General features: G+C 41.1%; 1 protein-coding gene and 1 long non-coding RNA gene across 3 annotated transcripts in view; one reads left to right on the top strand and one right to left on the bottom strand.

Moving 5' to 3' along the window:
• Nucleotides 1-1,025: 1,025 nt before the first annotated feature.
• Nucleotides 1,026-18,744, top strand: LOC114013459 (uncharacterized). 2 transcript variants are annotated; one of them, XR_003556442.2, is made up of 4 exons: nucleotides 1,026-6,074; nucleotides 6,357-6,474; nucleotides 11,172-11,351; nucleotides 17,128-18,744. It is a non-coding gene; the product is annotated as an uncharacterized LOC114013459 (long non-coding RNA). The 2 variants fall into 2 exon arrangements; XR_003556440.2 differs by having other exon boundaries at nucleotides 1,026-6,474.
• PPM1H (protein phosphatase, Mg2+/Mn2+ dependent 1H) overlaps nucleotides 11,582-18,770 on the bottom strand; it is a 152,077-nt gene continuing 144,888 nt past the window's right edge. The window contains exon 10 of the mRNA XM_055807874.1: nucleotides 11,582-15,656. Within this exon, the coding sequence (XP_055663849.1) occupies nucleotides 15,635-15,656 (22 nt within the window). The 3' untranslated portion in view covers nucleotides 11,582-15,634. The remainder of the gene's footprint in view (nucleotides 15,657-18,770) is intronic.

Genomic DNA, 18,770 nt, shown 5'->3' with positions numbered 1-18,770 from the left:
TCCTTCCCTGCATCTGGGCAGCCTTCTGCCTTCCCACTGGCAATGGCACCCACCCGTAGCTTTGTCTGCAGAAGCCTGGGGGCCTTTGGTCTGCTTTCCTTCTAGCTGTAGCAACATCTACCCACCCTAACCTGTACAGAGGTAGGTATCTTCTTCCTTCCTTGAGCAGCTACTGAACTCATTTTCCTCTGCCTGTCACCAAAAGCCAGGCTTTGCCCATACTGATAGGGTGGTAGTGAGTGAAACCTACTGCCCCCCGTGCTGTGGTGGCCTGGGAAGGGTGAGGAGCAGTGGCTGAGGCTGAGAGGCATCCCTCCCCTGCATTTTTACATAGTCCTGCAGCATTTTTTGCCTGGTTTTGTATGTTGGAGTGTGAACAGACGCAGGAGGTGCTTTGCTGCCATCTTAAAGGAGAAGGGCTACTCGGAAAAACTCTGCAAGCCACAGTCTTTGCACCACTGATTGTACTGTAGGTAGAGTGGGGTTTTTTGGTGTGGTGGTGGTGTTGGGGGTTTGGGTTTTGTTTGTTTTTTAAGCAGTCAGTGGCAAATACCTAGTGTAAATACTTGTTGGTGTTAAAATTTAAAAACTTATTTCTTACAAATGGAGAGTTTCTATGCTATGAGAAAAGCTTGCTTGCTTGACAGTGGGACTGTGTTTGCAAGTGGATTACAATCATTTTGGTGTTATGTCATGGCTGTGACAGAATGCTTCCTTCACTATCATCATTGGCTTTGGTTGTGAATAGCACATTGCTTCTCTTTGGGTGCTTGTTCAGCTACTGCTGCTGCAAAGGGTTTTGCTTAATTTTTAAACTTTGGTTTGAAAAAAAAAACTACTGACAGGAACAACAAAAAACCCAACCAAAACCAAGATCTCTGCACCACAAAAGTTAGTCTTCTCAAACACTTCCCCCCCCCCCCCCCCCCCCCGCCTTTAATGCCAGGAGATACTTTTTTTTTTCCAAATTACTGAAAACATTAGAAGCATTCTTAATTCAACAGTGTATATGCCATGTAATTCTTTTTTGGCTATAGAAAGTAACTGGGGAATTGCTGGACCCACTGCTGGTATGGTCAGTATCCCTTTCAAGTAACGCAGATCATATGCTCCATTTACAGAAGCATCTGAGCTGCTGCTACAGCAAAAAACTTATCACTTAACCCGGGCCATCAGATCAGTCTACATTATGGTCTGCTGCTCACCAAAAAAAAAAAAAAAAAAAAAAATCAGAAAAGCTGTGATAAAGGCTAATTTCCTTAGATTCCTTATTCCTTTTTACATGGATGATACAGTTATTTTTAAGCATCTGTGTTTGTGCCAACAGTTTTTTCTCTTAAGCTAGTGCTGAGAAACTGCTTTTCCTCTCCAAGGACACTCCTCTGTGGGCTACTGCAGCATAACCAGCTAAACTTCATCTGCCTTGTTCAACGCTTGAAAGGAGCCATTTACAGAATTTTCCAGGAAACACAGGCTGAGATTTTTCAGCTGCCCCAGGTGGACTTGGGGAACTAGTGACAGAACTAGGACTCAAACACAACGGTACGCAGGTGGGTCTGGTGGTTTGGAAGGAGTCTGAAGCTATTCTGAAGAATGACTAACCTTTTCTATTGAACCTGTAAGCACTTTTTTGAGGAGTCTGCAGCCACCTGCTGCGGTACTGTCACCTAAACCACAGCCTGGTGCAATTGCTGTACTGTTAGGCAGTGCTCTGAAACAATCCTGATATTGAACCTGACCCGGAACATGGTTTCTCGTTTGTAGTTCGGGGGCGTTGCTGTGTGATACAAGTTGTTCAGCTGCCTTTGTATTTCTAGGAAGTGCCTGGGAAGCCCTAGTTGTCTTAAAACCTACAGGAAAAAGATAAAGGAGCAAACAGACTGTCTCGCTGTCATACCTGAGGTTATCAGAAATGCCTGTGCTTGTTAACCACAAAAACAAGGAACTGCTTGAAAAGCAGGACATGTGATTATGTTTTCTCCCCCTCTCACCTCCCTCTTTTTATCCAATGTAACCTGAGTTTGGCGGGCTGCTGGATGGGTTGGAAATCCTTGCATTTAGGTTGATACTTGGATATTGGAAAGAAATCAGAGTTCTTACACTGTTTGACTTGATAGTGAATGAATACTGCGTCATGTAAGAACATGCTATTTCATATCAAGAAGCAAGTAAATAAGTCAGTCTTTAATGCAGAAATGTAAGATGAAAAGTACGATCATTTTTTCCAGCAATATTTTCACTTCTTTATTGAGTGTCCCTTTTGGCTGGTTTTTTTTCTTTTCGTATTTACAAAGTAACTTCCATTCTCCTTCAAGTGATTTTGCAGTTTGAAAAAAGGACGGATCTTTACATGTATGTGGAAAATAATTTTCTTAAAATGAACACATCTATTCAGGCACTTTTTTACAACTTTGCCTGAAAGATGATATTTTCCTTTTTTATTATTATTATTTTGACCATTCCCAAGTGACCTTTTTCATTAGCTTTTTCGAAAAATGCACTGTACTAGAGAGAATCCTAGGACTGTGACTGAAATCAGACCAGTTTCAAACGTAAACTAATGACCTCATTTGTCTTGCATAAAATACATGTTTTTTATTTTTGTTGGAACAGTATTACCTTACTATGTAATGAATGTAAAATATATCTCCTGATTCCATGTTCCTATAACTTAACCCTTTCTTCGTTTTCTGAGTTTGGTTAACTTCTTCATGTCAGGACTACTTCAAATTCTCACAAAGCTTTTGTTTATTTCAGGTGACTTCTTCATTTATCAACATGATATTCAATTTATAGTGACTAGACTTTTGCTCTTCTCCATTTCAAGTGATGCTGGTTAGAATCTTTTCTCCCTGCACTGGCCCACAACTGTTAATAAACACACAGAGAAGTGTGTTGCAGGAATGGATTCTAGTAGAACACATTTCTAAATTTTCTTCCAGTTAATACTAACACCAGTGCATTTCTTCTCTACATTAGGTTTATTTCCCCATCAAAGAAAGCAGGTTTAATTAGTTGCACTTGAGCTCTGATTATCAAGTTGACTACTACTTGATTATTGTCCTACTGGTGCTTGAAATTCCAGCAGTAAGCTTAGTATTTGATGAGAAATACTAAACTGTAAGCTCTTACACACGCATTTTGAAATAGTTTACGTACTTGCCATTTCCCAAGCTCTCTCACCTCATCTAACCAGTTCATGTAGACGTGAGGGTGGATAATTCCAGTTAAACGTTGCTATTTCCTTCTCTATAAGCAGAGATCTATTCTAAGAGAAACTCTAGCTACAGCTTGTGACAACAACACAGGTTTAGATAGAGTCTTGAAGACAACAGCAAGATGGAAGTGAAGGAGAAGATAAGATGGGTGACTTTTTGTAGGTATTTACCAAAAGAGAACACTTGGGGAAAAAAGGCAAGCAAATAGTGCAAGTGACCTTTTGAATAACTGATGTACAGTTCAGATTTACAAGACTGGCTAGCGAAGGAAAAAGAAAGTTGCAGATCAAGTTTCATTAACTGAAGGAGCGAAAAGGGAGAAAGGAGAAAACAGAGTAGCAGACGAGCAGCGAAGAGAAGGCAGGATCAGCAAAAAAAGAGGAAAAAACTGTGAAGGTAGTATCTGGTGCTCAAGGAACAGTGAACATGATAAATGGACTGTGAAAAAGAACAGGTGACAGAATGGTCTGCAGACAGAAGAAAGAAAACATGGGGAAGCTAAGGAAGATGTGGTTAGCATGAGAAAGAGGGCCTGCCTGTAACTGGTACTCCCTTCTGAAGAAAAATGGGTAGGCTGACATGCAAATGGATCCAGAAGTACGTTTGCTAAGATAAAAATTATAGATTTAGATCTGAAAACTATAATGATCCAGTGAACAGAAATGTACAGATTTCCTAGAAACTTCAGTGGAATTTTCCCATTTCCTGAAGAAGGAAGGGCAAAGGTGTGATGATCAACAGATGACTCAAGAATTGGTGCTGAGATTGATGGATTACTGAGAACAGCACAGAAAGAGAACATTTCGTAATGGGTATGCTAGTATTATGGATACTTTCTGAGATTCAATTTAGACCCATGCAGGGGGCAATTAAGATATATTTTATACAGCCCATGCCTACATGAACAGAAAGAAGGAGGAAGGGCGCAGGATATGAAGGCTCATCACAAAGCATGGCATGGAGAAAGACAGACATAGTGCTGGTAGAGTAACAATCAGCCTAGACAAACTTCTGGGATCAGGAAACAAAAACAGAAGACAATTTTTAAGAAAGCACTTTGTAACCTCACGAGAGGGTTTATGCGAGACACTTGCAAAAGCAGGCAGGAATAAAATCTATGTTTTCAAGATCCCCTTCCTGTTGTATGCTCTTAAACATCTATCTAGATGGTCTCTGACTTTCTCTTGATCCTGTCTTAAGACAGCTTCTTTTTGTTAACCATGTTTTGTAGTGTCAAGCCGCTGTTACACATGGCAGCCGAGCAGTTTTTAAGCATTTCAGCTTTCCCCATGCCTCTTGAAACAGAGAGGTAAAGCAAATCATAGTCACGTGCTCTTTTGTTGTTCTTTCTTTCTCAAAGCTCGTTCTGCTTTATAAGGTAATTCCACTTGCTTTTTTTACCAATTACTCTGCTATGGCTGAACACTTTTCACCTGACTTTCTAAGAAAACGAGGTTTACGTGATTGTGCATCTGCTAGCCTTTCCGTATGACCCCTGAATCCATTGGCCTATTTCATCCAAATCTGACCAACAGGATGAAAAATCAGAAATACTAAGTTTCTGAAAAAATGATGCCTTTATCTAGACAGCTGGATAAAGGAGAGACCCCGATAGTGGCAAGGCTGTAAGAGCTCACTCTTACCAGTTACCTTGAAATCCACATGAGAAGTCATCCTACAGGCACAAATCCAGAGGAAACCAGGCTTGACCAGGTGGTGGCATGAGTAGGACTTTAGCCTGGGAGAACCTGATGCCTGGCTTAACTGTTGCTGTAATGCTAGTGTAGACATCGTGCGGTGGTGGGACATCTAATGAGAATGGCTAGCATAAATGAAGTCTTTGTGACTGGGCTTTTGAGTGTCTGTTACCTTCTTCGGCTGTTCTATGGTTTCTGTCCCTATTGTCCCCCCGATTCTGGTGGTTTTCATCTCCTGGTTTAAAAAATGTCGCCACTATAACAATGCTCTTTCTTTTATGTTCTTCTGTCTGCTGGCAAATGGTGGTTTCACTGTTCTGTAGTTTGCAGATTTAGTTGGTCTGACAGGGGAGAAAACATGATGAAGACACAAAAAACAATGTAAGAAAAACATGTGAAACTAAATTGCTATGATATCTCATTGCTAAACTAATGGGATGCATACATGAATCATTCTCCATCCCAGTTGTAAAGGACTACTGCTCATCCCCACCTAAGAAGGTATCTGCAGAAAGCATGCTAAAAACGAGCCTAGGGTTTCTCAGCAACAGTGAATGATCAACATGTATCCAAACAGTATTTAAAAACAGTATGTCAAAATTCTGCCGTTAGTAGAAATGAGAAGATGGTGAGAACAAGAATGGTGGTTCTTTCATGAAGCGTAATTTTTAGGAACATCAGGTAATTATGTTGAAGTTACGGCTTTGGGAATGTTATTCTTCTGAGTAATTTCTTGAAAACCTGTGTGTCTACCTTTCCATCATCTGTATTGACAGGCAAGGTGGCCTAATGCTAGCCACCAGAAATGACTGTGACTGCAATGATGGTATGGATAACGATGTTACAGGTGGAGCATGTTTCCATTACAGACTGAAATTTAAGTTAAATAGCTCTGACTATATTTACCACTGATGATAATGAGCAATTAGTTCTTTTCCATAGGAAGGACACTGAAAGCAGGAAATACAGTATTCAGCATTTTTCTGTTACACAGATGCATTCCACGTAAACAATCTATTTCCTTCTTCCCATCTAAAAGACTGCTTTTATGCATAACTCACACATATATTCTGTAACACTTTTATACCTGTAGGTAATAGCTATAATCCACCAGAGAGCTCTTTGCACATGAAGTGGAGTCAGCACCTTCATCCTAAAGGTAAACAAGATTGATCATACGTATTTGATCTCACAAACCCTCACTTTGATAAGCCCCAGCCAGTTGTGTACTGCTTTCCATCTGTTGCAACATGATGCATTTGCACACTAGCAACTGATGACATATAAACACTCTCTCCAGCAAAACTCCCAGTGACCCCTCCTCTCACAGATCTATTGACAGCATCACTCAATGTTGAACAAAATTCCCAGTGACTCGGTGATGCATTCTGTGAAGCAAAATTCAGCTTTGCAAATGATTTTCCTTATCGTGGTCCTACAGCTTCAAGATTCAGCGTGGAGGCTTTTTTTTACCTCTGCACACCGAATCAGGCTGGGTAGGTTATTGGAACTGATCCTTTCTCTGGGAGAATTGAAGCACTGTTAAATCTTCTGCAAAGGTAAAAAACAAAACCCACCCCTATCTTAATTCAGTTCCATAAGCTTCATTCTAGCAATTTTCCTAGCATTGAAATGAATATGAGCACAGCGTTCATTTCAGCTGCGGGAGTTAGCTCTAGAGCTTCGTACGCAGAGCAGCGTATCTCCAGTCTGCCGTAACAGGCAGATTTGGTTTGAGTTTGTGTTCCTCTCCTGCCTGTGCCATGTCCCCTGTGGTGGTGGCTGGTCTCCTGTGGTGGCATTTGCCTGCGCATCTGCCCGTGCCGCCGCAGCGGTGGGTGGGCTTGTGCCACGTCTCGTGTTCCCACAGCGGTGGGTGTCCCTGAGTGCACACTGACCTTGCTCCAAATGCTTCCTCGTGCCTGCAATCCTTGCTGCCTCGGTGAATGCAGTACTTTAGGCTTGTGATTTTAACTCTCACATCGTTTTATGAGTTTCTGTGGATGTGATATTTTGCTGTAAGATCTGTAGCATTTTGACTAGAGGATTGCGGAGGGGTGCTCACAAAGCCAGTTCTATTTCTGCTGTCTGCTCCTCGGGAAGAACTGGACTTTTCCTGGTCACACCACGTAATTTGATAGGACCAGGGGTAATGGTTTTAAACTAAAAGAGAGTAGATGTAGATAAGTTGTCAGGAAGACATTATTGACTGTGAGGCTGGTGAGGCACTGGAACAGGCTGCCCAGAGAAGCTGTGGATGCCCCATCCCTGGAAGTGTTCAAGGCCAGGCTGGATGGGGCTGTGAGCAACCTGGTCTAGTGGAAGGTGTCCCTGCCCATAGCAGGGGGGCTGGAACTAGTTGGTTGTTAAGGTCCCTCCCAGCCCAAACTATTCTATGATTCTATGATAATTTGAGTCCAGCAAACCCCCAAGCAGTGTCCTTTCTTAAGCCATGGGTATATTAAGAGACTTGCAACACCATGTTTTGTTGTGGTTTATATGCAACTGTCTAGAAGTGGCTTTATTTGCAGCCTTAGGCTGATTTCCTTCTAGTGTTTTCCAAGAGAAGTCTGCTTCTGGTCTTTGCTGTTGGGAGCCCGCACACCATAAGCAGGACTGGGAGGGTTGTGGATTGATCCAGAGCTGGGAAGGTCAAGCAACACCAGAGGAAGGGGTGGTCTCTTTCCTTGTTTGAATCGTAAATGCGCTGGCACTTCAGCATATTGTCTGCAGATTCCTCTTGCACCTTTCGTGCAAATGGTTATTAGAAGTACAAAGAAAAGGAGGAGGAAGATGTGTAAAGGCTCACCTCAGCAGGCTCGTCGGTTATTAGAATTTTTTCAAAGATTTGGTCATCTCAAATGGTTTCTCTGGCTCTTGCTAAAGCAAGAATATTGTGAACATAGTAACTGAAGCTGGTTTGGGTTTTTGGTGTTTTTTTGGTGTTTTTTTTCTTTTAATAGAAGCCAAATGGGATTCTATATATTCTGGTCCTGAACTGCATGTGCTTCAGCAGTAAAGTCACAGCACAGTTTAGACCCTGAGATGCCAATTAAGCCATCCTTAGGAATATTAAACGTGAGCTCTGAGATGAACAGTATTCCAGAATATCATGTGGAATATAGCCCGTAAAAGAGAATGTCTTTTAAGTTGTTGTTTCTGTGATGATAAATGAAAAATACTTGTGCTTTTAAACTAACCTGTAAGTCTCATGTACATCTATGTGTGCCATAGTGTCAAGTGTTAGAATGAAGTCAGTGGTAAATTAAGGCATTAAAAAAAAAAAAGTGATCCATTTGCTAAAAAGCAGTCATTCCTTTAGAAGTGTTTGTGACATCTATGCTGTTGAAGATGCTTATCTGTCATTTTCCAGAATTAGATCTGAAGCCATCCAGAATGGGCTTCTTTAAGTGGGAAGAAATACCTAGTGTTATTTTGGGAGGAACAAAGATTTGTTAGTAGGCAGGTCAGTACTCTGAAGATTTTTTTACTTAGGAGACTGTTGTCATGGGTTAAAGAGTGTGTAGAAACATTTTAGTGTGCTATTCACCTTATTAATTTTTTTGCCCATAAATTTGAATTTAAGGAAAGTAATACTGCATATAATTTATTGAATTCTCCCTGCTGTCTCTATAGTGTGCTATAGGGAACAATGTAAGATTGATGGCAACATAGGATGATGGCAAGATGATGTACAGGCTGACATATAGCTTTCTGTATTTTTCAGGCCCCTAACGTGGGCTTCAGCTTTGTTTTATTTGTGTGGGGCTTTGGGGTTGTTTTTATAGTTACCATCAGTCCCTCAAAACTTTTAGTGAGATAGATTGCTGTTTATGCATTTTCTCCTTTACGCTCTTGACAACATGTATGAGATTTTGCAGGGACTTTTCTACATATTTCATAATTTATTCTATTGGCTCAATCTTTTTATTTTTTTAAATAACTGTTATCATTTCATATTTCGGAGGGTTGAAATATTGTTTTCTGCTTTTTTCCCCTGTTGTACGGAGATTAAGTGGACTACTTTAGTTTCAGGTCAGATAGCATTTCATCAGGATAGCAAAATGACTGTAAGCATTCATCCCCCCTGGATGAAATCCTAGCCTGCAGCATGTCTGTCTCCCACCTTGAAAAGTGGCAAGACAATTACTGAGATCCTTGTAGATGGGCTTTAAAGCTGGGCATAATCCAGCAGTGAATGAAATGCAGAACCATCCAAATCAGTGACATGTAACCCAACCATACATCAGTCCAGGTGGCAAGATAAATTGGCACTCGACTGCTCCCAGCCCATTTTCCTGGTTAGTGCTCTAAATACAAGGAAGAGTTTTGGCACCTCCTGTGTGATTTCTGCACATGTGTATACGCTTGTGCAGACACACTTTTTTCTGTATTCAAATTTTCTGGTGTAGGTAAACTATTACAGCATCTGTATGTCATTTCACGCTCCTCTTAAAAACAATTACTCTTTGAGAGAGAGAGCAAGAGCGCTCACCTTTCCCTTTGCCTTTCATCCTTTCTCCTCTTATTTGTGTGAAGAAATTGCATCACTCGGTTGTGACATTTCAGTAGTGGATGCTACACTCATTTTAACCAAAAGCATATTCTTCTAAAACAAAACCTAGATCTATTTACTTGTCAACGCTCTATAACTTCCATAAAGAGGAGCGAATGATAAAAAAAGTAAAATATGTGTTTAGGTGTTTCTGAAATCTACCTCTAAAAAAGAGCAAGAGACAGCAATCCCTTATGCCAACCTCTTTTATCTCTTCCAAAGTTATTCTCATTTACTGTAATGCTTAACAATTCCATTTCACAGTGTGCTTTAGATTCCCAACAACAGAAAAAAAAATACCTAAGAAAAAACAACTTGCAAATCCAAGACCAGGCGTCTGTTTGTGTGCAGTTCTAAAAGAAGCCTTACCATTTCTTAACTAATGAGGATCTTTTCCATGTGGAATGAATTCTTAGTACTTAGCAGCATTAGTAATGCTTAAAAAAAAAAAAAGTATTTAAAATAGTTCAGTTGGCAACTGCCTTTGACTGTCTCAATAAGACACTGAAACAGACCTTCTGCTCTAAATTAATAAGGCCAATCACAGCCACACAAAGCCCAGAATGACCGATCATTCTTCTGGTGTCCTCGCTATCTTTACTGAGGTCAGATAAATCACTTTCAAGCTGTTAAATCAATGATCATAAATTAGGGCTCTGTTTTTACAGCGCCTTGTGGGAAATTCTCATGGTTAAATTAATCTAACAGCTGCAGCAAAGAGCACCTCCCACAAGATCATGTCAAAAGTTCTCCCCCCCCTCCTTTTTTTAAAGGGGAAAAAGGACTGAATTATTTGTTTTTACCTAGCGCACAAAATGGAACCCCTCCGTCTATCCCTGCTAATTCATGTTTCAATTGTACCCAGCTGTTTAAATTGCACTGTGCAGAGATTGCCTTGATCCCCAGGTGCTGGTACTCCATCTGTGCTGCTCTGAGAGACTATTTACAGCAGAGGTTAGGCCAGCGATTGCTGGGATGGAAAACTCATTTCTCAGCCTGGCTTTTATTTACACTCTTATTAAAGATCCTTTCACTCATGTTGGAATGGCAGCTAGTGGCTGCAGTGAGCATTTGGCATGGAGCCAAGCAGCAAAATTACCATGTCGATGAAAGATAGCCGGCTTCCATTTTAACCTTTCACTGTTCCCCCTTTCCATCTACATTTGCATGAAGAAGGATGATCACTGAAAGAGATAGGGGGACAAAGGGATGAGAGAATCCTTGTCAGCTGAGCTTTACAAGGGATAAACCAATGGTTTGTGACCAATTTGGAAAACTCTTTACTGCCTTATTAACTTTCTACTCCTTTCCCTTAATTGCTATTAGAGTTTATTTTCACAAGAAGCAACAGAGCTGCTCATGCTCTGCTCACGTCCTTCCCCCGTTGCTTCCCTGTGCCTTGTGAACGCGACCCTGGGATATGTCTGCAACGTTGAGGTTTGTACTTCATCCCCGATGCAGGTCACACAGAGCCCCAGCAACACCCTCAAAGCATTTTTTTTCCTTTACATATATGCCTCTTAGAAATGAATCCCCTTCCTGGTAGCAAGTGGCTTGTTGCACATAGCATCTTATGTTATGGGGGAGGGCAAGGGAGAGTATGAACAGTTGCTGGGTGAGGCTGTTATGCAATCATCATGTTATGGCTCTAGATGCATCAAAAAAAAAAAAAATAAAAATCAATCATAACTGTTTCTCCAGAAACCTCAGGATTACTTTAGGAGTAACTCAGGATTGGTGAAAAGCAACAAACTCTACCTCAGCTGTTGTGAGACAACAACTAGCATCGCTGAGTGCCAACTACAGCCCAGCACCACAAGGAGGAGACCCCAGAACCTCAAGCCCTGCTACCAAACTCCATTTGTGAGGCAGACCATGACCGTAAGTCCAGCAGCAGTGCAGGCTCTTGACTGCTAGCAAAGCCACGCTTTTCTTTCTCTTTGCTTCCTTCCAGGGCAGACGAAGAGAGGAGTCTCTCCCTTTTCTGTTTTCCTAACTGGAAGAGCAGTGACTCTGTGAGGTTTACAAGAGCTGGTGTTCTCGCTCCTGAGCCTTGTTTTGGGTAGTGTGCAAATACCAGTTTTCTTAAGGAAAAAAAAAAAAAAAAAAAAAAAAAGGCTGTATTGAAGGATTTAACCATCTATGTAGATGTTTGTGTCCTACCATTGTTTAGCCACTGCTTACCCTTGCAGGTCCCTAGGAAGTGTAGTCTCCGCTATCACTGGGATGCCGGCTGCTGCTGGCCGGGCAGGTGGCTTCACAGGCCTATCTGATGGCCACAGGATGGTGCAGCACCAGGACCTGTGGATGCAGGAGGCTTTCAGTGCAGAGGTAGCTGCTGAATCCTCCAAAGGATGAACAAAATTGTGTTATTCCCAGTTCAATTTTTAGAACTCAGTTTTGTTTCTGTTGAGGATGAGACACCTTGAGAAAGGGGTGTCTTGCCATTTCCTCCCCACTAATCCTCCTAAAAGGTGGAGGGTTTGTTAACAGAAGTGCAAATCTGTACTTAACTGTATTCTGGGTAACTGACAGCTAAAATACGTGTATTTACAGACCACTGTTTGCTTTCAGCTCCTGGAACAGTCACAAACAGATCACATCTTTCAACATCTTAGTTGCTACTCAGAGTTCCTTGCCAATTTTTTCCTATATACATACTTCATATATAAAGTTATAAATTCAATTTAATTATTCTACAAAAGCTTATTTACTAGAACTTGGTCTCTGCCTGGGTGTTGCCTTTCCCATTTCATAACTGACTGTGTACCTGAGTCCCGTGCTGCCTGCTTTCCTAGGGAAGACAGCACCAGGGAAATCTTGCAGGAGAGGTAGTAGAGAAGCACTACTGGGCAATTTTATATAACCATAATTATTTTTTTTTACTCCTTTCTTCTTTTTTTTTTTTTTTTGGTGCTAAACAGACCTTCGCTAAAACACCATTCTTAGAAAAATGTAACCACAGCAAAATTTACTGTCTGAGCATTGTGTTTCATATTTTTCCCATTCATAAAATACTTGTAAGTCTGGACATGAGACTTAGTTTGAAGAGTGTGTTTTGATTCTTGTCTGGCTGATTTAAACTGCTTCTATGCTGGTGCTCAAGTAGAGAAAGGTAAGAATGATGTTCCAGCTCTTCTAACATATTCTGAATTCCCAGATGTAAAATTCAATTGCATGAATGCTGGTGAAAAACAAGCACTAAGAGGGGGTGCAAAGACCAGCAGAGTAAATTTATTTTTTTAAATTGGGAGCAAAGTGAATGCAATCCTCAGAAAATGCAGCATAAGAAGTTTGTATTAGGAGCTTGTTCGTGGAGTACCTTGATCTCAGCTAGATGAGATGCAGTTGACATTTGGCTGACAAAGCTCTAGGGAAAGCTGGAGGATGGTAAGAAATGAGACATTTGGTGCAATTAGCTGCGGTGCCAACCCAGGAACAAAAGTAAACAGGCATAACGCGGGGACGACAGGATCTTTCAGAATCAATGTCTAAACTGCTTGCAGATGTAGCAGTTCCCCACTCTTTGTACATTCTTTGACAATTCCGTATTTGAGTAACTGATTTGTCTGCTTCTAGATCCTGGAGAACTGCAAGTGGATTTGGCTTCTTCTTGTCTCCCCTTCCCCATCCCAGTACGTGCTGTGACACTGCACTGTACGGTGAAACAGCTGCCTCAACCCACATCTGTCAAGGTGCCCCAGCTGCAAAGGGCTGCAGGATTAAAAATTAAACCGATACACATTTAAGAGATCTGGATGGGCAGAGTCAGTCTAAATTTCTGAAGAGACTGAAACGACTGCTAGTGTGTCAGCTGCTTTTACATCCCTGAGCTTTATTGAGTATTATACTGCGCAGAGAAATGTTCTCTGTTTAGGAACAATTTGTGCTACTTGACGAGGGTGGCTGCCTAGTCATTTGTCTTCAACAGTTACTCTCATGGGAAAAACAGTATCTTTTCTTGTAATTTTACTCATGGATATCTTGCAGAATTTCCATAATCTGAAGTCTTACCTTCCTAAAGCAAAAATAGCAAACTTGCAGGCTTTTTGGCTTATTCCCTCCAAAGTTGTAGCAATAATTACAGAAATAAGCAACAACTGTCACATCAGAAGCTAAATGCTACATCTTGGCTTGTGTGATAACCTTTGGATCTCCCAGCCAGCTCTTAATTTGGCAAGGAAAAGTAGTTGCCCCAGGGAATAACTGGGCCAAAGAACTGGGGTAACAACAGCTCAGAAAGTTGAATCCTCTGAAATCAACTTAAACCCCTTAAAGTGTCCCCTTTCAAATAGGAAAACTAACGTATTACACACATGCAAGTTCTCATTTTGAGGTAATGAGCAATGTTAGGTTAACAAAGAACTCGTTTCCCTTTCCAGGGGGCTTCCCTTTGGCTACCAGCAATCCCTGCGTTGCTGGTGATGCTGTCAGTGTCCTCTTCACCCACAGGGGGTGGTGGGGGGGAGGTGGATGGCCAAGGACTTGGTGGCACATCTCAAACAGCAATTAACTTCTACAAAATGCTTTAAATCAGAGAGGAGCGCAGTAAGGAGAAGGAAAGAAAACTGCTACCCACAGCATAACTGAACCGGAAAGGTGCTCTGTCTGAGTAGAGCCTGTTGGGAAAGGCCTTGATTTACCACAGACAAGAAGAAAACCCAACCAACAGATTGGTAAATCCAAGGATCACTTGAAGCTCAGGGATGATGTGATGCTAAACCTTTACAGATGGTTGTAGTACCATCTTTAAAGAACACCACCATAAGCAGTAGAAGGCAATCCCTTAATCCCTTAAGGGAATAAATGCTCAGGGGTAAAGGTCAGGGATGTTTCGACTCTTTAAAGCCTGCGAAACTATGTGCTAATACACCAAAGAAAAATAATGTAATTCTAATCTTAGGTGGCCTCAAATTGATGAAGGTTCAGAGATCTCATCTGTCTATGCATCTAAATAATCAGTCTTAAATTAGCTGCAGTAAAGATCTAATTATTTTTTCTACTGCAGCTTCCTCCCTCTCCTCTTACTATTTTGTGGCAGAGTGCTGTAGGCTATTTCTGCAGCTTCAAATTTATGATTAATTTTTCTTAAATTATTGAGTCTCCAAATCATATGTTCTTTATCTACCTGTAGACGCATTTTGTCTACCTTGCTAATACTTCTTTTTATTAAACTTGTCCTCAAAGCACTGTGTCTCCTGAAATCATTTTATGTCCTTTAAACGTTATGTCATCCTTTGTTTTCCAAAGTAGAGGACTTTCAAAAAGCCTTCATCCTTCCCTCTAACAAGAACAGGATGTGCAGTAACTTTGGTTTATATAAGCCTTCCTGGAAAGTGTGCAAGAAACTCTGGAATCCATAAAAGCTGCAGTGTAATAGCATGAAGTAAACTTTTTGTGAAGGTACACTGCTCTATGAGGATACATTAAGAAGATGAAACTTCAGTCCTCAGTTTTACAGAAACTGTACAAAATACAATAAATTACTGGGATTGTTCCCTTATGTCGCTTTAGTTAACTCCGTATATGCAGTGGAATACCATGAATATATTTTTTGGCTAAGCACTGATGTATTGCCTACAGGAATTCTAGCAACTGATGTCCAGATTTGAAGAGTTCTATCTATTACCTAAAAAGCCACGAAAACAACAAGCCTTACCTGATCTACAAGCTTATAGAATTTAGGGCATCAGAGATGCGAAAGCAACAGGATGATGTGGAGCAAGCTCCTTTAGGTTCTCTTGACACGCAGCAGTTCCCTGTCACTGCATGCTACCAACACTTCTTTAGTCAGCTGACACCATCAAGCCAGGAAAAGCTGTGCTGAAGTTTTAATTGCACAGCAATTTTAAACTTGACAAAGCAGTCGGACTGCAGTAATAAACTGTAGGACTTAAGGGGAGAGTGAGAAGCAGCAGAGTGAAAGCAACACATGCAACAGGCATAGAGACCATTTAGAAAACTGGGGTAATACTACAAAAAATGTTTTCACTGCTCTTCTACAAAGTATGAGGTGAAATAGGAATCAGGAGAACTGCTTGTGCTACAATGCAATATTTCAAAGACATAAACAGTAGATACATACCCAGCTCTCATTCTCTTGCTGGCACCTCTGATGGGCGTTGGTGGTGGCTCTGTGCTGGTACCATGCAAATAGGCCCGTGTTAGTTCCCGCATCTGCGGTACCTTCAAAAACATCTTTGGTTACTAAATAACCAGGACAGCTTGCTTCAGTGGAATCTATGAATTCACCCTCGGTTTGACTCTAACATAAAGTCAGAGCAGAATTTGAGACAGTGATTCCTGAGGAATTGGGGATGAGGGAAAAACTTACGTTGTCATTTTAAAAAATTACACCCAGTGTCTCATGCCACAGAGTGCTGATAGCTGATCACTTTGCATAGCTCTTCATTGAGGCAGAACGTGGCAACTGGCAGTCTGAGCAATGAATCATAATCTGACGGCAGCACACAACTCTCACAGTTATCCTACAGCTGAACCCTTCCAGATCAACCCATACACCAATGCACCTCATAGGGATTTACTTCATTAAATCCAGAGTGAGACTTTTTGTCGGTGAATCATTCATTCCCTTGTAAAGCAGAGCATGCTACTTGTCCACATTGCCCGATTCATAATACACACAAAAAGACTTAGGCATTCTTCAAGACAAAGGCAGAATAATAATGATTATAGATATAAAAGGATATATATAATATATAATTTAAAATTTTATTTTAAAACTTTGCGCATACACTTCTTTAGCATCCTCCTCTTTTGTTCATTGCACTGAAAAGTTTCAAAAACCACAAAATATATCCCTTTACTAAACATTTTTTGTTCTTAGGTTACAAAAAGATTTAACATTTCACAGTCACAAAGCAGAAGTACATTGGTCCAAAACCTCTTCCTCCAGCAGTCCTCCATTTCTTCAGGACTATAAAACCTAGACAGTTGTACAGATCTCAAAACAAGATGACTTGTCCAATGAAGGAAAAGAAAAAAGTGGCAGCTATTAAAAAAAAAAAAGTCCCAAACCAAAATAAGACACCTATGAAAGAACACCATCAGCAATGGTTAAAAAAAGAGAGAGAGAAAAAGAAAAAAAGAGTGAGAATGGAGGTGGACAAGGGCATCCTCCTTCAAGTACGTCACAGGTAGAAATACAGCAGCACAGTTACAGCATCGTTTGGTCACTCTCTCTATAGTAGCCACATCACTGTATCTTCATCTAAGACACATGGAGGAAAACTATTTACACACCAAAAATATTGGGGAGGAACAACAACTCCACAAAGTTTGCAATTCATGTTTGATACAAAAACTTTGCAAGTATTTGTACATAAAATGTAAAATAAAAGCAAAACACCGAGGACAGGAAGAAACACAGCAGATCTGCTTGGAGTGTGTAGTGTTCTTTAAAAACCTAGCAAAAGTTCAAAGCCAAAATCTGCCCAAACATCAAGCGCAGTTCTTCAAAAATATCCCGGAGGCGCAGAGTTGACTGTACCTCGCAGATGTCTCTTGTCATATTTTAACATGGAATTAACTTTTAACATGGAAATCCAAAACTAACAGCAGACTGACCACCCTCCCTTTAGCTTGTTAGCCCTGATGTTTTTTTACAAATTTTTAAAATAATTTTTTTTCTTCCCAGCACAAGACCACTGAACACCAACCCTCTCAGACAACAAGCTTTTGTGTTCATGAAGGAAGCGTCATTGCCTTAACGTACTAAATGATGGTTGTCTGCCTCACCTAAGGTGTAAATTAAATTTCTAACTACTTTCTTCATCAAATTGAACAAAGATTTAAGCTGCAGTGCAAAAGAAAATGTTCAACATGGCTGTACTACCTTCTGCAACACTATTCACAAGAGAATGGCAGAAGCTTCTTGGGTTTGAGTTTCTAGAAATTGGACTGGACTAGGCACCAGAAGACAGCGTTACATTGCACTGTCAGCTAACCTGAACTACGTGGCCTACTACGTCCTTCCCTTGCTGTTGTCCAAGGAAGGACAAGGACTTGCCTGACTTTCTAAACAGTGCCTATGTGCAGGCAAGGACATGGCACTCTGCAATAGCTGTACGAATACACAAGTAACTCCGGACTGAGGTTCCTTGCTGCTAAGGTTTGAACAGTTTCAGATACTACGGGAACTTCACACGCAAAAAACCCAGCGCTGCCGGCATCAGGCAGTAACCAAGATGACATGCCAAGGGTCTAAAATTTGGACTTGGTGCCTAACTTGCTCCAGTTGGAGGAGCTGAGCTGCCTTCTCCTAACTCAGGAGCTTCGCTGAGCCCTAGAGCAGCTGCAAGTCTGACCATGGCAATATCCATCCTGTGTCTATCTGAAAAGTGGTACTGTGCACCTTGGATCCTCCCTGCCATCAGTGGTTAGTAATGCTGTGACTCCCAAAATAATTCAGCCTATACAGGGAATTGGAAATGCTTTTAATTATTCTCACGTAACACCTCCCCAACAAATGACTCCCGCCTCCTATTTATATGAGGCTTGGGTGTGTATATGTATTTATACCATACCTTGAAGCAGAGCACAGACCACAGTGCAAGCACAGAAGCAGCTCCTACTGAAAGCAGATAGAAGTGAAAGCCCAAGTACTAATGCAGTGTATCAAAGACGCACAAGAGCCACTCTACAGGGGCAAACATGTAAATGTATAACAGATACTTTGTAAAAAAGCAAACCAAAAAGCATCAGAGCATAGTTTCATTCACATACATCCGAGTAGGAAACTTTTTATTACTCTTTTAAGTTCTCAGAATTTATTATTTGATGGTAATCGATATTGATAACTGATACTGTACTTCTGCCCTTTCCAGGAGAGTGGCTGACAGCTAACACAACTCAGCCTGGGCTCAGTTGCTGCAGAAAAGCAGGATGGCTGATGGCAACACCTCAGATCAACAACACACACAGTGGAGGCTGATTCACAAAGTCATACCAGTGCCCGTGAGATTCTGCTCTGAGAAGTCACCACCCAGTTTGCTCCCACCAAAATCACACGCTCCACTAACCTATCTCTCCTGTGGTACCTTTAAAAACACCCCTGGAATGAGAAGGTGCACCTTCCATTGCCTGAAAACGTCACTTTTAAATTTCAGCTAATGCTACACTGGAAATTTATTTCCACCGCATTGTACTCAGTGGTTTCATAATGATTGGTATGTGTGTTGACACCATGTTACCAAATAATGAAGACTAACAATGCATGAGCACTGAAATACTTGACTCGGGCTCGAGGCTGGTACCAGCAAGCAGCAGCTTCTTTGCTGT

This window comes from Falco peregrinus, chromosome 6, assembly GCF_023634155.1.
Source record: "Falco peregrinus isolate bFalPer1 chromosome 6, bFalPer1.pri, whole genome shotgun sequence".
Lineage (NCBI taxonomy): Eukaryota > Metazoa > Chordata > Aves > Falconiformes > Falconidae > Falco > Falco peregrinus.
The sequence above is the reverse complement of the archived record's forward strand: the minus strand, read 5'-3'. Positions and strand labels throughout refer to the sequence as shown.